Genomic DNA, 18,392 nt, shown 5'->3' on the forward strand with positions numbered 1-18,392 from the left:
ACATAACTTGGAATATAAAAAGAGCCAGACCGTCTTGGGCCTTTATATTATAGTACGAAACAATAGGAGCAAGACGCCTTCCTCTCCTTCCCCACGTCTGGCTTGTGCAAGGAACAGCCACAGATCCAGTGCTCTGTGGAGACTGCAAGGACTATTTTATCCACCTAAGCACTTAAGTACATGCAAGGAGAATCTTTGTGCTGGGCTGGGGCCTCCATACATCCAAAGGAGGTGAAAAAGAAGCAGAGGTATGGCCCCGTCCCTCATTCATGGAGTGAGCGATTTAAGGGGCAAGGAGGAGTAGGCTGCATCATCCTAAAGGACGTCAAAGGGTTCATACTCTCATTTTGCATTGGGGAGTTTGGGAAGGAATTATTCCTGGAAATATTGCAGCAAGCCCTTGTTTAAGGTGAGGTTTTGTTTTAGCTACAGGAAACAGCATGAGGTGCCTCTATTCCTCCTTCGACTAAGACATATCCCGAACATGCCCTGGAGGAACAAAACAATTGGAATCCCACCTTCACTTCTTGTTGGATGCATTGTATGAGGCTGGGGGATAAAGCATCATTGGTTCCAGATGTTCAACTTTAACTGAGAGGAAACAGGTGGTCGGGAAAAGAGGTGAGAGAGGTAGCAAAAGGGTTGGTTGTAGCAAGAGTTGATATTAGAAGTACTTTTTGGCAATAACTTTATATAGTATAGTTAAGGTCCCAATCTAAACCCACATTTTCAAAGCTTTGATACAGTTGTATCTGCTTATTCCAGCAGTGAATTTGGACTACAAATGGGCATGCCTTGAAGAATAGAGTGCGTAGAATGCTACTAGACTTCTCACTCTAAGATCACATAGGTAAGACAGGACTTATCGCACATGTGCATCAGCAGCACCAAAGTTGTTGCTGTTGCAGTCTTTCGCTTCAAAGATTCCATTAAAATTTCCTATAAAGGAAATTTATTCACACATAAAAATATGCTCAAGAAATACTGAAAATGTAACGTTGGCTGAAAATGGTAATGGAAGCCTGAATTAAAGGGGTAAGGAAGTAGCTAACTGACAAGTTGGTACAGGAGCATATACGGCATGTGAGACTCGAGAGAAAACAGTATAAAATAAGGTTAGAGTAGCAGCCTGAAATGTGACGTTTCTTTGCATTTGTCAATTCATGTTACTAATGTTCCACTACATTTTTTTGTTTGATTACGTAAATAAGCATAGGTGCATGTCTCGTTTTGAAAAACACTTCAAACTTTAATCTTTCCTCCTAAATAAAAAGCTTTCATTGACTGAACTGCATGAACACGAAGCCAGAGAATGCAAAGAGGTTTACAATAAACACTGATTATTGTAATCTTAATCTCTGTGAAAAACTACTGAATGCAGAAATAACATCCTACCAAAATGGGCACATTGTCTGGTTTAATCTTCCCATATGGTAAAATGAACACAGTTTTAATTACTAAGGATCTTGGATATTTATCACCAGTCATGAACTACTTGTGTAGAAACAAAAGAATTGAGTATAAAAACCCTACTGCCTTCATCAGTGTTAAAACATTTAAAAGTATAAAATCAGAAGCACTGGTAAGCTGAACTAAGAGGAACTGTGGGGCTAAGTTCAGACATCTTCTTAATCAGCTCAAGGCAGTTTGTGGTTTTCGGACCCTTATTTACTCTGAGCAAGATTTTAAAACTTTTTAAAGCGTCAGTCTAGTCTGCTATAATTAAAGCTAAGGAAAAAACAGACAAAACTTATATCTGTGCTCTGATTACTCTGGCAAGGATGAGGTTGCTGTCTTAAGCCTCAATCCTGTAATGAACGCCATGAGTACAAACCCCTGCACTTATACAGAACTCCTTTGACCTCACTGGAAACCTGCACAGACACAGGGGCCTACTGTTCACTACTGGATTGGGGCCTTATTGTATACATGCAGATTTGTATTTCAACAAAAAATTAGTAAAAATCAGCCAGGGAGAGGGAGGAAGGCCAGTGTAAGGCATCGCTCAGATCTAACGGGTGAAATCCTGGATCCAATGGTCTCACAATGATTCTGCATGTGTGCATAGGGATCATAGGTACAGTGACCGCATGGTAGTTTCTTGTATGCCCTGTGCACTGCACATGGGTTCACTTGCATAGGCAGGTGAGGAGACAACCACTGTGAATGCACCAGGACAGGGCCTTTATGAATATATGCAGACCCAATGGCCCAAACTAATGCTACTCAGGTCTCTTGAAGGGGCTACAGCTGTTACTTAGCGTGGAGTAGCAGCCTCAGCCACATTGCAGTGCCACATTCTAGTCTTGGTATGAGGGAGCCATGGCCAGCTGGTATGCACCCATACACCATACTGCCCCCTCTCTGAATCAACTGTCATGTTCTCCAGAATCTCAACTTTCATAAAAAATAAAGACTCTCTCTGTTATGGTCGTGAAGAAACACTGTTCACTTTTCTGAGGCTAACTGATGCAGAGATGTCTATGCGAGCCTGAAGAGAGCCCAAAGCAATAATTCAGAGTGGTATGAACTGCCCCATTCATCAGTGAGGGGTCAACTCAGATACCCATTGATGATGATTCACTATAATCTTTGCTAACTATTTAATTCCTCATGGAAAAAAGGACGAGGAGGGTCTCAGATCTGCACAATTTACTATAAGTAACAACTCATTTTGGTGCCACTCATAGGAGGAGTTTGGGAGACACCAATGCTTATTTTTTTCACTCCAACCAAGAAGGAGCCAAACCCAGCAATGCCCATGGACATTCCGAAGCCCTATCAAGGGCAAGTGTCATGGGGCTATATACACCATGCTGGCCCAGCAGTCAAGGAGTTAATGAGCATACTGTTGGCCAATGCTGTTCAGTAGCCTCAAAGCAGCTGGGAGGATAAAAGAACTGGGAAGCAGAGGGGTGGGGCAGCTGCCAGAGGAACAACAGGTTGGAGAAGGGAACTCCTGCCATCAAGCTGCTGAGAGACTGCACCTTGAGAAGGGACAACCAGACCAACAGGCTACAGAGCCTACAGAAACTAGGGGAGGTAGAAAGGAGCTCAGGGTACAACCAGAATCACTGAGTCTTGATTCTGCCGGTCTGGCTTAAGGAACTTGAACTGGAACCCAGTGGATTGGGCAGGCCCTACCAACTCCTGGGAAGTCTTTAGAACTGAGGAGGTTTCCAGACCCCTGGGTACCAGGACCAGCTGACCCCGCCAGGAATAAGAAGAAAACCCACACACCCCAGTGGGACTCAAGCAAGATAGACTGACTGACTGCTCCACCAGACCAGTGAATTCTGATGCAACACTCTGCCTGGCCAGAGAGGGAGCTGTTGCATTGACACACCAGCACACTGGGAGCTAAGCAGCAACGTGACCATATTTTGAGCATCTGCACAGTCAACAGTGAGTAGTGCCTCATTTTAGCAACTAACGTAGGCAAAGTTTATTTCGTGGGCTGAGCTTGGAAGAGTACCACCACCTTTCCCCCATTCCACACTCACTCCCCATTCAACCTAAGAATGGACCTAAACCTGCACTTCTCATGCACAAGGAAAATTGCTTGGACTCTATGCAGGTGGAGTGACTGTAACCCAGTAAGAATATTTCATGAACTTTCATTGCTATTACCACCATTTTTTCCCTTCAACATTTATTTATTGGCATCCCTATACTGTATTATGTCTAATTTGGACTGTAGGCTGCTATGGGCAGGCACCTTACTTTTTGTTTATATGTAATATAACATGAGCACTGTATAAAAAAATCACAATGCTCTGCCTCTTACTCAAAGCAAGTGAGTTGTATTAGAAATTTTGCCTAAAATAAAAATATATATTGTCTGGAAAATAAACCTGAGATGACTGTCTGGTAACAGGAGATAATGCCTGGTAACCTTACAATCTGTTACTGACATGTCCCACTTGTATCAGTGGAAGATTGTATCAAAGTGTTTCTCTGGATCAGTGTAGACTCCTCATCTCTGCACCAGTTTGTTTGCCTTTTAATAATTTAATCTTCTTATTTAATGATGTCTTAATTATACTGGCCTTGGTTTTCAAAACTGACAAGTGATTTTAAAGGTGCCTCAATTTTTGGGTGCCCAACTATACTGATGGTAAAAGGGTGTGATTTTCAGAACGTGCTGAGCACACACCTTATGAAAATAAGACCCCTTTAACGTGTCTTAAATTGGGCAGCATGGACCTTACGAACCACAAGAACTGCCTTGGTATATTTTGTGGCTGAATATTGTGTGTGCCAGTGTGGTCTCACAGCAGTCACACTAAGCTCCTTGACACTCAGCTCAACAATTCTATGTGCATAGTGTGAGGGACGCTTAAATCGACTCCAGTCGACTGGCTCCCAGTCCTATCACACATCCAGCCTCCACAGATTAGAACAGCTGCTCAGACATCTCACTTTCTTAACCATGTCAATGCAAACACGAGGATCCTGCTGCATGATGACCTGCACTACCTGCCTAAGACGTGTCTAAAATCCCACAACCCTCTGTGGAACCACATCAAGACTCTTACACCCAGCTTTGATGCTGAGGCTCAATGGAGAGTCACTTGGAGCATTTTGACCGCTCAAAACAAACAGCTCGTTGTTGATCCTGCCAAGGAACCACTGCGTTTTGATTTATGTTGGAAAGACTGATGCAGATTGAATTGCATTAGGAAATCTCATGGGAGACTGGACAAACCCTCTTTAAATGGAAAATGAAGCAAACACCTGTATGCAACTGTGGTCACCAGGCACAAATGATAGAGCACATCATATATGAGTGTCCCCTTTGTTCTTTTGCCAGGGGCCTGAAGGACATTCACCAGCTCACTGTCGTAGCAAGGTGCTGGCTATCAAACTTAGATAAAAGCGGCAAAGAGTCCTGTGGCACCTTATAGACTAACAGATGTATTGGAGCATAAACTTTCATGGGTGAATACCCACTTCGTCAGATGCATCTGATGAAGTGGGTATTCACCCACGAAAGAATCATAGAATCATAGAATATCAGGGTTGGAAGGGACCTCAGGAGGTCATCTAGTCCAACCCCCGGCTCAAAGCAGGACCGATCCCCAATTAAATCATCCCAGCCAGGGCTTTGTCAAGCCTGACCTTAAAAACTTCTAAGGAAGGAGATTCCACCACCTCCCTAGGTAACACATTCCAGTGTTTCACCACCCTCCTAGTGAAAAAGCTTTTCCTAATATCCAACCTAAACCTTCTCCACTGCAACTTGAGACCATTACTCCTTGTTCTGTCATCTGCTACCACTGAGAACAGTCTAGAGACATCCTCTTTGGAACCCCCTTTCAGGTAGTTGAAAGCAGCTATCAAATCCCCCCATATTCTTCTCTTCCATAGACTAAACATCCCCAGTTCCCTCAGCCTCTCCTCATAACTCATGTGTTCCAGTCCCCTAATTATTTTTGTTGCCCTCTGCTGGACTCTTTCCAATTTTTCCACATCCTTCTTGTAGTGTGGGGCCCAAAACTGGACACAGTACTCCAGATGAGGCCTCACCAGTGTCGAATAGAGGGGAACGATCACGTCCCTCGATGTGCTGGCAATGCCCCTACTTATACATCCCAAAATGCCATTGGCCTTCTTGGCAACAAGGGCACACTATTGACTCATATCCAGCTTCTCATCCACTATAACCCCTAGGTCCTTTTCTGCAGAACTGCTGCCGAGCCATTCAGTCCCTAGTTTGTAGCAGTGCATGGGATTCTTCTGTCCTAAGTGCAGGACTCTGCACTTGTCCTTGCTGAACCTCATCAGATTTCTTTTGGCCCAATCCTCCAATTTGTCTAGGTCCCTCTGTATCCTATCCCTACCCTCCAGCGTATCTACCTCTCCTCCCAGTTTAGTGTCATCTGCAAACTTGCTGAGGGTGCAATCCACACCATCCTCCAGATCATTTATGAAGATATTGAACAAAACCGGCCCCAGGACTGACCCTTGGGGCACTCCACTTGATACCGGCTGCCAACTAGACATGGAGCCATTGATCACTACCCATTGAGCCCAACAATCTAGGCAGCTTTCTATCCACCTTATAGTCCAAGCTTAGTCTACAAGGTGCCACAGGACTCTTTGCCGCTTTTACAGATCCAGACTAACATGGCTGTCCCTCTGATACCAAACGTAGATATAAATTTGTAGTTGTTGCTACCTATTTAAACCATATGAAAGAAGAAGAAGTTGGACACCCAAAAGTTAACAGCAAAGGAGAATGCATGTAACCTAAGGTCTTGTCTACATGAGGAAAATTATTGTAGTAGCTATTCTGGAATAACCTATTTCAGAATAGCTCCATGTGTGAACTCTCTATTCTGAAATAATCACTATGTTAATTTATTCCACAGTAGAGATTTGGGTCAATTTTCCTGTGCAGATAAGGCCTAATATACATCTCCCAATTTTTCTGCTAATTTTTCTGAAGAATTAATTTAGCAATAGGTGCTGAAGACTGAAAAGTTACAATATGGGGCCATGCTTTTAAAAAAGATGCCAATGAGATCCCAGAAATTTCACACGAGTGAATCTCACCTAAGAACCCAGGAAGCTGATTGAAGGTTAAAGTATATATCAGAGAAAAACCTATGGAAGGGACAAAATTATGTAGGAAATGCTGCAAAAGAATACTTACGGGGCTTGCTTATACTAGAATTTTTACCTTAAGTTAACTGATTGCCAATTAACTTGCAGTAAATAATGTTTGTAAAGGCTAATTTGGACTCTCCCCTAGCCTGAGCTCTAGGATAAACAAATATTTGGGGAGTTTCCAGAACACACAGGTTTGGAGTCATTATCCTAGTGGAGGTAGTTACAGGGGTTGTCAGATCTACCTTGGAGAGGTAGATGGCACGGTTCTCCTAAACTGCAGAGTTCTGAAATTAGTTGTGAAATCCCAAGGATCTCTGGGCAACTAGGTGGACCACTAGCCCCTCTGGAATATTCCCACAGATCACCTGCCCTAATGACTTCTTTAAGACCCTGAGAAACAAATTGCACAGAACTGCATAGAATATTCTGACTGAAGTCTCACCAATGCTGTATAAAAGGGAACCTACATCACCCTCATCTGTAACATGATTGCTCCGAGTAGGGAACCTAAAATCACTTTGGCATCTTTGGGCCACCACACCAAATTACAAATTTATATCAAATTACTTGATAACTCTTCTGTAATTACTGCTTTTCAAGTCTCTCTGTACTCCATTAACTATCTGTGTTCCCTCATCCAATGCTATGACGTTATCTCACTGTTCCCAAGTCTCATCCTGTAATTTTAATTTTAAATTTAAAGTGTATTTACTCTTGTTTTTAGTTTTATATAAGTAAATATGAATGTGAACGAAAATATTAGCAGCAGATATGTTTTAACCAGTCAGTGATACTCTAATCAAAAGTCTGAACAACCTTGCTGGATATACAGCTTTGTTTTTCCAGTTTGATGACTTATTAATATGCCAGCATCTCCAGTGCTATGTAAGGATATGGCTGGTTGAACTGACTCAGCAAGCGGAGGGCCATGCCATCAGTGGAGGAGAGGTCTGCTCACAAACAATTAGTAGCCACCTCCCCCAGCCCCTGAATCTTGGAGTGCTGGGTAACTGGAAATCAGACCCTGTATAATAAAGCTAACACATAGGATATGATCAAGAGACAACGATATGCTTTGATAACCTTGAACTTATTTCTCAGTACAAATGTAAGTAAAAAGTGGTAAGCAGAAAAGAGAGGTGAATTATTTTTTTTCTTGCAAAGGATTTTTTTTTAAATCTTCTTATCGTTCTAATGATTGAAACACTGTTCTTTTTTTTTAAATACCAAGAACAATGCTGCCAATATGTCAGTGTGGATTGCTTCAGTACTGCAGTTCTCAGAAAGGAAGGATTGAAATCAAATCTATCACACCGGCTACTAATGCTGTAATATCTAGTAACACTTCATATATTCATTATGGATAGTTTTAATGAAGATTTATATATTAATGAGGATATATAATTAAGCTGTAATGATTATTCACGGTCTTTCAGCAAATATCTTACAGTTGTCTACTTACAATAAAATATAGAAGAAATATAGTGAACATGAACAAAAACACGTTAGGAAATTAGAAGTCAATAACTCTTATATAATGTTTCACCTATTTAAAGCTCTGATTATATACTAGAGAATCATCAAATTGGTATTACATAATTTATGTTTAAATCATTGTCATCAAAATCTATTTGCAAACTATGTTACATTTTCTAAAACATCCAAGTGCTGCACATAATTTAAACATATGACATTAAATACAAAAAACCTACATATAATTATTGGGTGAAATCCTGGCTCCTTTGTGGTCAGTGGCAAAACTCCCATCTATTTAAATGGGGCCAGGAGTTCACAGGTTGTAACATTAAAACTATGCCCAATATGCTTCATTTTCTTTGGAACTGTAAAGCTCAGACTGAAGCTTGGTTCTTAATGCACATCATCATTAAAGAGTAAAAAATATATAAATAAAGTGTCTGTCTTTATTTTGAATATCCTGATTTTAGCTTGGTTATATTATAACCTTCACATCATTGAAATATAATATTATAGAAACAGAACAAAAGCTCAACTGGAGCCTTCTTGGTATTTTGGGGATATGCCGGTTGTTATTCAAAACATCTGTTATTGGGACTGGCTCTTCTGAATGAACACACTGTAGATCCTCTTCCTCTCCCCCCTGGTAATATGTATTCTTACACAACAGTGGCACAGATAGGGAAATTAAAGCTAAAACTAAAATGTATCTAGAATTGCTAATTCTGTGCAGTATTAAATTTTCAAAAGGCAACCACAACTTTTTAAAAATAATGAAAAGTCTGGTCTATGAATTCTGTTCAGAATTGAAGCCATATTTTAGTTTTCCAACCACAACAGCAGCACTAATAGAAACATTTCTATTTCACTGGGTTTGTACAGAACTGACACTTAGCACTTCTGGGCCTCAATCTTGCAGTTGGATCTACTAATATGGATCCATGTTCCAGTGCAGATCTGACTGCAGGAGTGGGGCTTTAAATGAGCTCTAAAATAAAATACAACTAACTTTATATAGGCCTTTAAAAAAATCCTGAACTTCATTTGCAAGAATAGGACTTTAGAGGACTTCAAATAAATAGCCCTATATTATTAACCTGTAACTTGTAAAATGAACAATTGTGCTTCATGTGCAGCAGGGTCTGATAAAAATTAACATTCCATTCTTAATAAAAATGAATATAATGGTGGGTGGTATGTTGCCTCTATCTTGTGCAGTATAAATTGTTTTACTATTCTACAGAAATCCTATAACTGTGCTTCTCATTTTTGGCAAATTAAAGTTCAATAGTAGTTTCTTATATTGTGAATGACTATTTCTATACTAGAGGTCTTGCTGTTATATTTACAAATTATGTTTCATTAATATCTTCCTGAAATTATTACATAACTTTATAACACATTAACAAATGATTTATTGCATTAATCCCTTTCATTGAATAAAACACCTATGATTTATGCTTCCATTAATGAAAGGCATTACCATTTCAAGAACATCACCAACACAGTAGAAGTTCCAACATTCTGGTGGACTATAATTTTGGTTTACATTTTTGTAATTTGCACTATTCGTACAGAACAGATTCATATTAACTGGAGCTTCAGAAGGTCACTTTTTCATTCACTTGTTCTTTTTTGTATTGTTTACAGGAGAATTTAGCGTAAAATTCTGAGCTGTCACAATCTCTATAATTATTTTTCTTAAGTTCCAATAACTCAAAAATTAATCACACACAAAGAGAAAAAGAGGGCTACAAAACTAGTAGTAAGCCATAGAAATTCAATACAGCTAGACAAAGGCAAAATAAAATACTAAAAATCATAAAAATAGAAGGCTATGATAGGCATTCAAAAGCTAGTCACATATTATTTTGCTTATCATTTAGCCACAGAAGAGTAAAGCAAAAGCAAAAATTATTTTTAAAATATATAATACAATAAGCACATTTTAAACAATCAAACTACTCACTCATGGGCACGTTTGACACCATATACATATACTATAAACAAGTATACATACCTGCAGAAACACGTGGGCAGTCTGGCAACATGGACTCTACTGATGTATCTAGTGGTTCTGAACTAGACACCCAGTTACAACAGTTCTGTAATGTAAGAGACAATTTTATGGTGAAGCAATAATCTAAAACAAGAATAAATCATTAGACTTTATAAATATAGGCCACAATTCAGCAAGTTAGTTAAATATGTGACTAACTTTAAGCAGCAGTCACAATGGGGACTGAAAAGTAGACCCAGTTGTACTGCTCACATGCTTAAAGTTAAGCATATGCTTAAGTACCTTGTTGAATCAGAGCCTTAGTTTCACATGTGGCCAAACATAAGTAAAACAGCAAAGCCCTGATTCAGCAAAAATACTTAAGTATGTGCTCAGTGTTAAGTATATCCTGAAGTCCTGTTTTGAATGGGGATGGATTTAAGTGCATTGATGAACTGGTATCTACATGAGTAGTCCCAATGCCTTATTAGGGATGGATTTATCTGTTTAAAATTAAGCATGTGCTTAAATGCATGGGGCCTAAATTATCCAACATGTAATTCAAATTTTCCTTTGTAATTGGTTAGTAATTATTGATGATAAATATAAATAATCTCCCATCTTCCTTGCTTTTATTAAGAGGTCATAATCTTTAGGGTGTGATAATGCAACAAATTGATGAGACAGTGCAGTGGCCGTGAAGTTGTAAAACAATGGATTATGACAGGAAAAATATAGTATTGCAGATTATTGAAATAACTGCCAATTTAGGTAAAATGAACTAGTACAGATACTTTACAATGTAAAGATCAGCCTTTGTGGATATATATTTAATGAACACTCAAGTTCACATTTCAGTCCTAAATTTCTGACTAAAAAGAATTTACTGTGATACCTTTTAAATATTTTTCTTCACTGGAATTTATTCAGAGAAGATTGTGTATCAAAATTTCAAATAAAATACTTCAAAATTTGTTATTAGGATATATTAGATATTAGGATTTGTCTGACTACACAACATTTGTTATATTTAAGATTACCTTACAAAGCAATGTGGCTATTTAGAAGCCTGTCAGTTAAAATACAAAATCTTCATGGCTTCACATATTACAAAACTACTTTGGAGTTTTGCCTTTGTAAAAACTGATTAACTTCATTTTAAAAAAAACTTTCTTGGAAAAAGCCAATGAATTTCCAGACAGATTTCTAAAAAAATCATCCCATCAATCATGATTGCAAAAATGGTTGATTGCTATTCCGGTAAACAAGCGTGTATTGTGTATTTTTAGATGCTTGCTGCCCTAGTTGTGCACCATGGAATCAGTCCTCACTGTGGAAAGATCCTTGACTGGTAGATCAAGTGTCTTATTGTATTTCCTTAATTCATTCTGTCTGGAAGAAGATGTCAGCTGTGTTGCAGTGAGGAGAGAATTTCAAAGCCTCCAGTCCCCACCAATAAAGGCCGAGGAATGGCTTTTGAATAGATTTGTCAAGGCAACCCTACTGTTCTGGGACCAGGGAGAGCAGGAACAACATAAAGGAAGGGTTGCTGTATGAGATTAGAAAGTGAAGTTCACAAAGCATGGCAGATTTTTGTAAGAAACAGTAGATCAATGAAACTATTGAACTGTGTGGAAAAAAAAAACACATGAAAACAAACACTATCCAGTAATGTTATCTTTTTAGTAAAAATGGTTGAAATGTTAGTATTTCCATGCTTCACACAGGCTTTAAGGTTTAAAATAGAGATAAATTTTATAATTTGCATACCTAATTTTAATTAACAACTGAATGTAAAACAGCAAATGTAAGAAATTACAAAAGAATTAAGATTTTTATTAGGTATTACATTCATTTGAAATAAATAAAATTAATACTAACTACTGCTAGAACACTACATCATAGAGTTGAGATAATACAGAAGATTAGCACACAATTAACCAGCTTTTATGTGCAACGTGACACTTGCCTGTTAGAAATAAGTATTCTCGAAAGCAGTGTCAAGATATGTAAATGGATGATTTGTTTTATCATTCATCACAGCTCCTAATAAATTCAAAAATCATGACTTCTACAGGTACTAAAAATAGGCCACCAATGATACAGGAGAGATAGTTTCAATGAAGAATGACTTTTTAAACAATTCATTCTTTCAATGACAGCAATTAGCACTACAGACAGACAGAGATTAGGTGTACATTTTAATTATTATTCATTCTACCAGTAGCCCTAAACCCGATTAAGTAAGAGATAGCTAGGTGATATGTTAGTCTTAATACCACTCACCTACACTTCACATATGTAAAAATACTTCTTATAGGAGATTTCCAATGCTAATGTAAAGTTATGACACTCCATCCACGTTTTAGGCCATTAATCATGTTACTTATTCTTTAACATCTACTTTCTGTAAATGAAATTAAAGGTAATGTACTTGTCTCATTCAGACTAAATGTTCAGAGAAAAATGAGTTGTCAGATTCAAATTATAGGACTTAACATTTTCAGTTTCTACCGTGTAACATATATTTTAAGGGTTTGATTTCCCACAGAAAAATGGGGATTTTTCTGACTGAGCCTAGAGGGGTTAGTATTCTTTATATTTTTAACATTTAAGTCAGAGCTGTCAGACTGCATCCCAGGTGATTCTCTATTCCCATCAGTCATGGCCTATAAAACGATGAGGTTAAGTTAGGAATAGGCAGTCTATAAACAATGTTTCACTAAATCCACAGGAAAACTCACTCCTATTAAAAAGTACAGGATAAATTAGTTTATATTAGGAATATATATTGTTTGTTTTAAAATTTCAAAATAAGACTAGATAAATACAGAAAACATTCCCAATGACAACAGTATGACCTTTATTTGATCAGGAACACAGATTCACAAACAAGAGTTTAGTTGATCTCACATTACAAATTATTTCTCTCTTTTTCAATTGCAGCTATCCCATACTTAAGTCTTAAAAAGCGTAATAAATGTATTCCGTTATGTTCTACCCACGGAAGAGAAGTTGTGCTTGCTGGCCATAAACCAATATCAGGTTAACCTCAGATCAACCAGCAGTTCCCATAGTATAGAAGTAATAAGAATGCTTTGACCTTTCATCAAAGGATCTTTAAAGTACTTTATAAACAATTAAATCCCATAACATTTGTGTGAGGTGGATAAATTTACATGAGTTCTACAGATCATAAACTGAGGCACAAAAAGGTTAAAGGACTTGCTCAAAGGTCACAAAGCAAGCAGATTCAGAATCCAGGAGTCCTAAGTGCCTCCCAGTACCCTACTCTGTTACCAGATCATGTGCCTTACATGATATTTGTGTCTACTTTGCTGTGTAGTAGAAAGGAAAACTACAGTCATTTTTGATTGGTTTTCTCTGGTGACTGAGTTTCAAAAATGTTTTTAATCGAAATTATTTCAGGGACAGATGTAGGCATGCTGTTTACACAGTTCTTTAACAATGCTTCCTTGTGTATCTTAAAGAAATGGAAGAGATCAGTATTTAAATACATGTTTGTAGAATCATATATAGCATTGTCTGCCCCAACTCTTTTAAAAACCATTCTCACCTCTCGCATCCATTCTCGAATAGTTTTGCCAGCTTCTTGATGCCACACATTGTGAACAGAGTCTGTCAACGCCACAGCAGTTACCTTATTCTTTACATCTGCCTCTCGTTGAATCATCTGTTAAAAAATATGGGCTTTAAGTTCCTTTTTCACTTGAATGGTGTCTGTTTAGTCACAGATAATGATTTTAAATTAAAAAAAAAGAGAGTAATACAAGTTGACTTCACTTGTTTTAAAGTTCATACAAATCCTAACAGTTCCAGAAATACAGAAAGACCTAATATTTTTGATAAAAGAAATAATACTAACTTTTAACTCACTGAACTATTCAATCCTATTATTTTCCATGTGGCTTGACAATTCTAGGATGAAAGGTATCATAGTGAAAAAATGGAAGATTCCCTGAGGACACCTTTTACAAGTTTTTTCAAGTTCCTATTTCTGTGCTTCAGGGAAGCTGGAACCCGTGGTTCACTGTGAGCTACTCAGGACTATCGTCTACTAATTTCCAGTAGATTGCTGTAGTTTTTCTGATGTACCATCTTACTTTGACTTGCATGGTTTTTTTTTTCTTTTTCTATCTAATTTAGCTGCCCTGCACTCCTACTATGGTTGCGGAATTCTTTGTGGTCTCTCTCATGTACACGTTCACCTTGCCATCATCAGAGTCTATCAATATTATTTTGTTTTCTAATATACTTGCCTCCATTAAAATTTGACACAATGACATATCTAAATAATGTGATTAGTAAAAACAATAAAATGATTGCTGCAAATAACACACATGAATTGACAAAGATGCTCTAGAACTCAACACTGGTCTATAAGATAAAGGGACTGAAAAGGAAGAGTGATATCAAAAACAGACAAAAGTTTTTAATCTCTTGACCCTAATTGGTAACAACAGATCAAAGAAAATGTAATGAACTATAGTTATAGAAACTGCATTTCACAACTAGTATTTTTACCATTGTATGTGTTGTACTAAATGTCATTATTTTTCCAACTTCCTCTCATGTAATGGCTGCATGGACAATTTCTCTGTATAAAGCCAGCCCTTCTTTGTTAATAGTATCAACTATTTTTCAACATAATAGAATACTTCTCTGAAAGGATGAGAGATCATTAAAATGGAGTCGTGAATGACTTTTCATATCATAAACAGACATGAACACTGAAATCCATACTTTTGATACAGAAGCAATATTTGATGACATCCTGTACAAACTGTCTCGCTCTATTTCCTCTAAAGAGTACACATGCACATCCTTTTCACTACTACTACTACTTACACTGAGTACGACTAATATTACCACCAAACCACTGCTGCATTTCCACATCTTAAATTGTCACGTTTCATGTTTTCAACTTATGCATATTTTAAAATGAATGTAATGAAAATAATACTCTGGTTAATTGGAAAATATTCATCATCACTTCAAAGTGAACCAAGAAATTCCCATTCCAGGTTAGACCAGTGGTTCTTTACCTATATCTTATAGTGGACAGTATTAGATGGTTCACAGGAAACTCCAGGATACCTTGGAGAATTTTGTAAAAACATTCAGCTTGTTTTGATGAAAGAGCTGAATGGTATGAGTGTTACATCTAAAATTATTAAATTTTCTATCACTGTACAAGGCCCCAAATAGGTTCAAATTCTATAAAACACATGAAGATGTTGATTCTTCATACACTATAGAAATCATCTGTTCCTTGCTCTTCTTACACACCCTGTCAAGAGTCAGGTCAAAAGACCCACATGAGCAGAGTCACTGTAGTATACCAAGTCCTGGGTCATACGGTACTATTTGAAGATTAAGCGGGTGATCTAGGGAGGAGATCCATCACTTCCAGGAACCAAAACCTTCTGGGACAACCAAAGGCTAACAACAGTGATGTGCTGGAGGGAGCTCCCAGAAACTGACGGGAAGGCTACAGAAATTTCGCTACCTCTTGTGGAGCTTGCCTCCTCTCTGGAAACTGTTAAATAACCCTTGTCAGAGATGATTTACCGCTACAGTTCATAAATATACTTTTGGACAGTATTTTCTCACTCCCTTTGTTGTGGTGGAAATGCTGATTGCACCAAGTGACTTATCCTTTAAAAACGATTCCAAGGGATTTGCCTGCCCCTACAAGATCTTCATGCCCAGCTTCCCTAAATTATACAGTTTGAACAATGTACTGTACTATCAATATACTATGTATAGATTCAGAAACACAGAGTACACTTTTTCAGCAACTGAAAATGAGTTCTTATGTGGGTAGGTAGATCTAACTTAGCTAGATCATAATATGTTTTTATACAATTAGAGACCCATTCTAATAATCTTGGTGAGGAAACTGACCCTTTCACTTTCACAATGGCTACAAACAGTCTAGGTGCGTTCCTGAATGGTTTTGTCCTGTTAAGGTAATATGACAGTGCTCTTACTAAATCAAGCGTATGAAGTCTAGCTTCCCCCAAGATGAAATGAGGTTTGGGTAAGAAAAAACTGGAAGATGAATAAATTAGTTCACATGGAATTCTGAAAGAACTTTGAGCAGGAATTTGGGATGAACCTGAAAATAATCCTGTCTTTTTGAATCATTGTATAAGGGGGACCCACCCTGAGGGTTTGAATCTCCCCTACCTGTCAAAAGGATATAATGGCTACTAAAAAAATAGTCTTCACTGTTAGGTGGTACAGGGAACAAAGGGAGAGTCTGTCATCCCTGTTAACACTATATTGAGGTCCCAAGAGGGAGATGACTCCACAATTGGAGGGAAAACATGAATAAGGCCCTTACAGAATCTAGCTACTGTGGGGTAAGAAAATACATTGTGGCCCTGAATAGGAATGTGCAAGTGTTCCTAAGGAACAATCAAAGTCCAGATTGTTTCAGACCTAGTAAATAGTCCAGTATCTCTGAAATGGGTGTTGTCAAGGGAGACAGATAGTGCTGAGATGACCAAATATCAAATCTCTTCCGCTAAGCTTTATAAGTCAGTCGACTGAGGCTTTCCTGCTTTGGAGCAGAAAGTTCTGAACTTCAGCTGAACAGCTTTTCTGGTGAATGTCAGCCAGCTGGCATAGCATCTGACTGCTGTGCTGTGAAACTGTTGGGCAGAACAGGAAAAGTGATCAGCAGCTACCACGGAGAAGCTCAGCAGATCTGAATTCCAGAATTGCCTGGCCTGTACTGGGGCTATCATGGTCCTTGATCCAGTATCTTGCCTAAACTCTCAGGACCATCAATATCACAGAGACCGGGGTGGGGGTGCGGGAGGGGGATGGGACACATACATTAGTCCCAGTTTCCAGGGAATAAGAAAGGCATCTAAAGGGAGTCTAGATGGGAGCCCCTCTGGAGCAGAACACTTGGCATTTCTCAGTCTGTGGCACATAAGTCTATTGTGCTGACATTAAACATCACAGCTATGCATTCATTATGTCAACATCCATCAAGAGACTTATGTCTATTGTCACTTGCTGGGGTGATCTTCCAAAGCTCAACTCATCAGTGAGATATGAGTAGATTTGGATCCCTTGTCTCATTAAGTGAGCTACTACGGCTGCCAAGTACATCCTCAGTATTGTGGGAAGACCAAAGGGCAAGATACTGCTCTGCTAATGAGATGTTCCTGCTAGGAATCTGACATATTTCCTGTAAAGAAGATATATGCTGTTGAGATGTTGAAGGTCCAGAATGAGAGGTTAACCATCTTTCTTTAGAATGAGAGAATAATGGGAATAAAGACCCCTGACCCTTGAACTGTAATGACACCTCTTCCATTGCTCTGAGATGAGTCCACCTCTTGCTTTCACGTTATCTTGTGAGTGAGATCCCTAAAGAGGGATGGGGACGATAGTTGTGGGGTAGGAAGGAATTGGAACTGCAATATCAATTGCTGATAATCTACTGGATCCACTGGTCTGTGGTGATCCCAATCCAGACACCCCCTCCCCTGCCCAAAAAAAGACAGTTGCCAAAAGTGAGGGAAAAGGGTAGAGAGCCTCCAAAGGTTCTACTAATCTCTTGAAGATGGCATGAAACCTGTTGTTGAGAGGAAGATGTTGAGTGCATCATATCTGAGGAAGAGACAGTGCATGCTCTGCATAGGAACCTGCACTTCTTCCTTGGAGGCTCCAATGGATTATAACAGAATGGAGCAAAGTTTTGAAGTCTGACTTGTTTCCTCCTGGAGTGGGTGGGAAGCGTACAAGCTCAGAGAGTGCAAAATGGCTCTAGTGTCTTTTTAATGAATGGAAGGCCTCATAAGTCTTTGAGTTTCAGAGATCACAGCCCTCAAAAGGAAAATCCTCAATCATGGTTTGGACCTCCCTGGGTATTCTCGATGACTGGAGCCCAGAGGATCTTCAGAACACAACGCATGTAGCCACGGTGCATGCAGACATATCAGATGCATCAAAACAGCCAGCAGGAAAGTTTTAGCTATCAGCTGCCCATTTCGCATGATGGATTTCAAATCTTATGCTCCTGTGCGAGTCATTCCATAAACTAAGACAATTTGTCCCAGTGCACATTGTTTGGTAGCTGCCATTATTCATCTGGAGCAGAACCGGTACTGTCTATTCATCCTTTTGGAAGTGGTAGGTATTAATGCTGGAGTCTGCCACAAGTCCTTCGCATGTAGAATGTCTAGTTAATAATAGACAATGGCTGCATACTTGTGTAACTTCTCTTATACTACTTCTAGAGGGATGTTAAAAGTCTCAC

General features: G+C 38.7%; 1 protein-coding gene across 6 annotated transcripts in view; it reads right to left on the minus strand.

Annotated features, from left to right (window-relative positions):
- Window positions 1-18,392, minus strand: part of ARB2A (ARB2 cotranscriptional regulator A) — a 363,023-nt gene that overhangs the window by 91,721 nt on the left and 252,910 nt on the right. For 5 of the 6 annotated variants that reach the window (XM_077817192.1, XM_077817189.1, XM_077817190.1 and 2 more), the window contains 2 exons: window positions 13,668-13,784; window positions 10,112-10,196 (listed from right to left, as the gene is read on the minus strand). In XM_077817192.1, coding sequence (XP_077673318.1) covers window positions 10,112-10,196; window positions 13,668-13,784 — 202 coding nt within the window. The remainder of the gene's footprint in view (window positions 1-10,111; window positions 10,197-13,667; window positions 13,785-18,392) is intronic. The other variant, XM_077817193.1, reaches the window with a different exon arrangement.

Source organism: Eretmochelys imbricata, chromosome 5, assembly GCF_965152235.1.
Source record: "Eretmochelys imbricata isolate rEreImb1 chromosome 5, rEreImb1.hap1, whole genome shotgun sequence".
Classification (NCBI taxonomy): domain Eukaryota; kingdom Metazoa; phylum Chordata; order Testudines; family Cheloniidae; genus Eretmochelys; species Eretmochelys imbricata.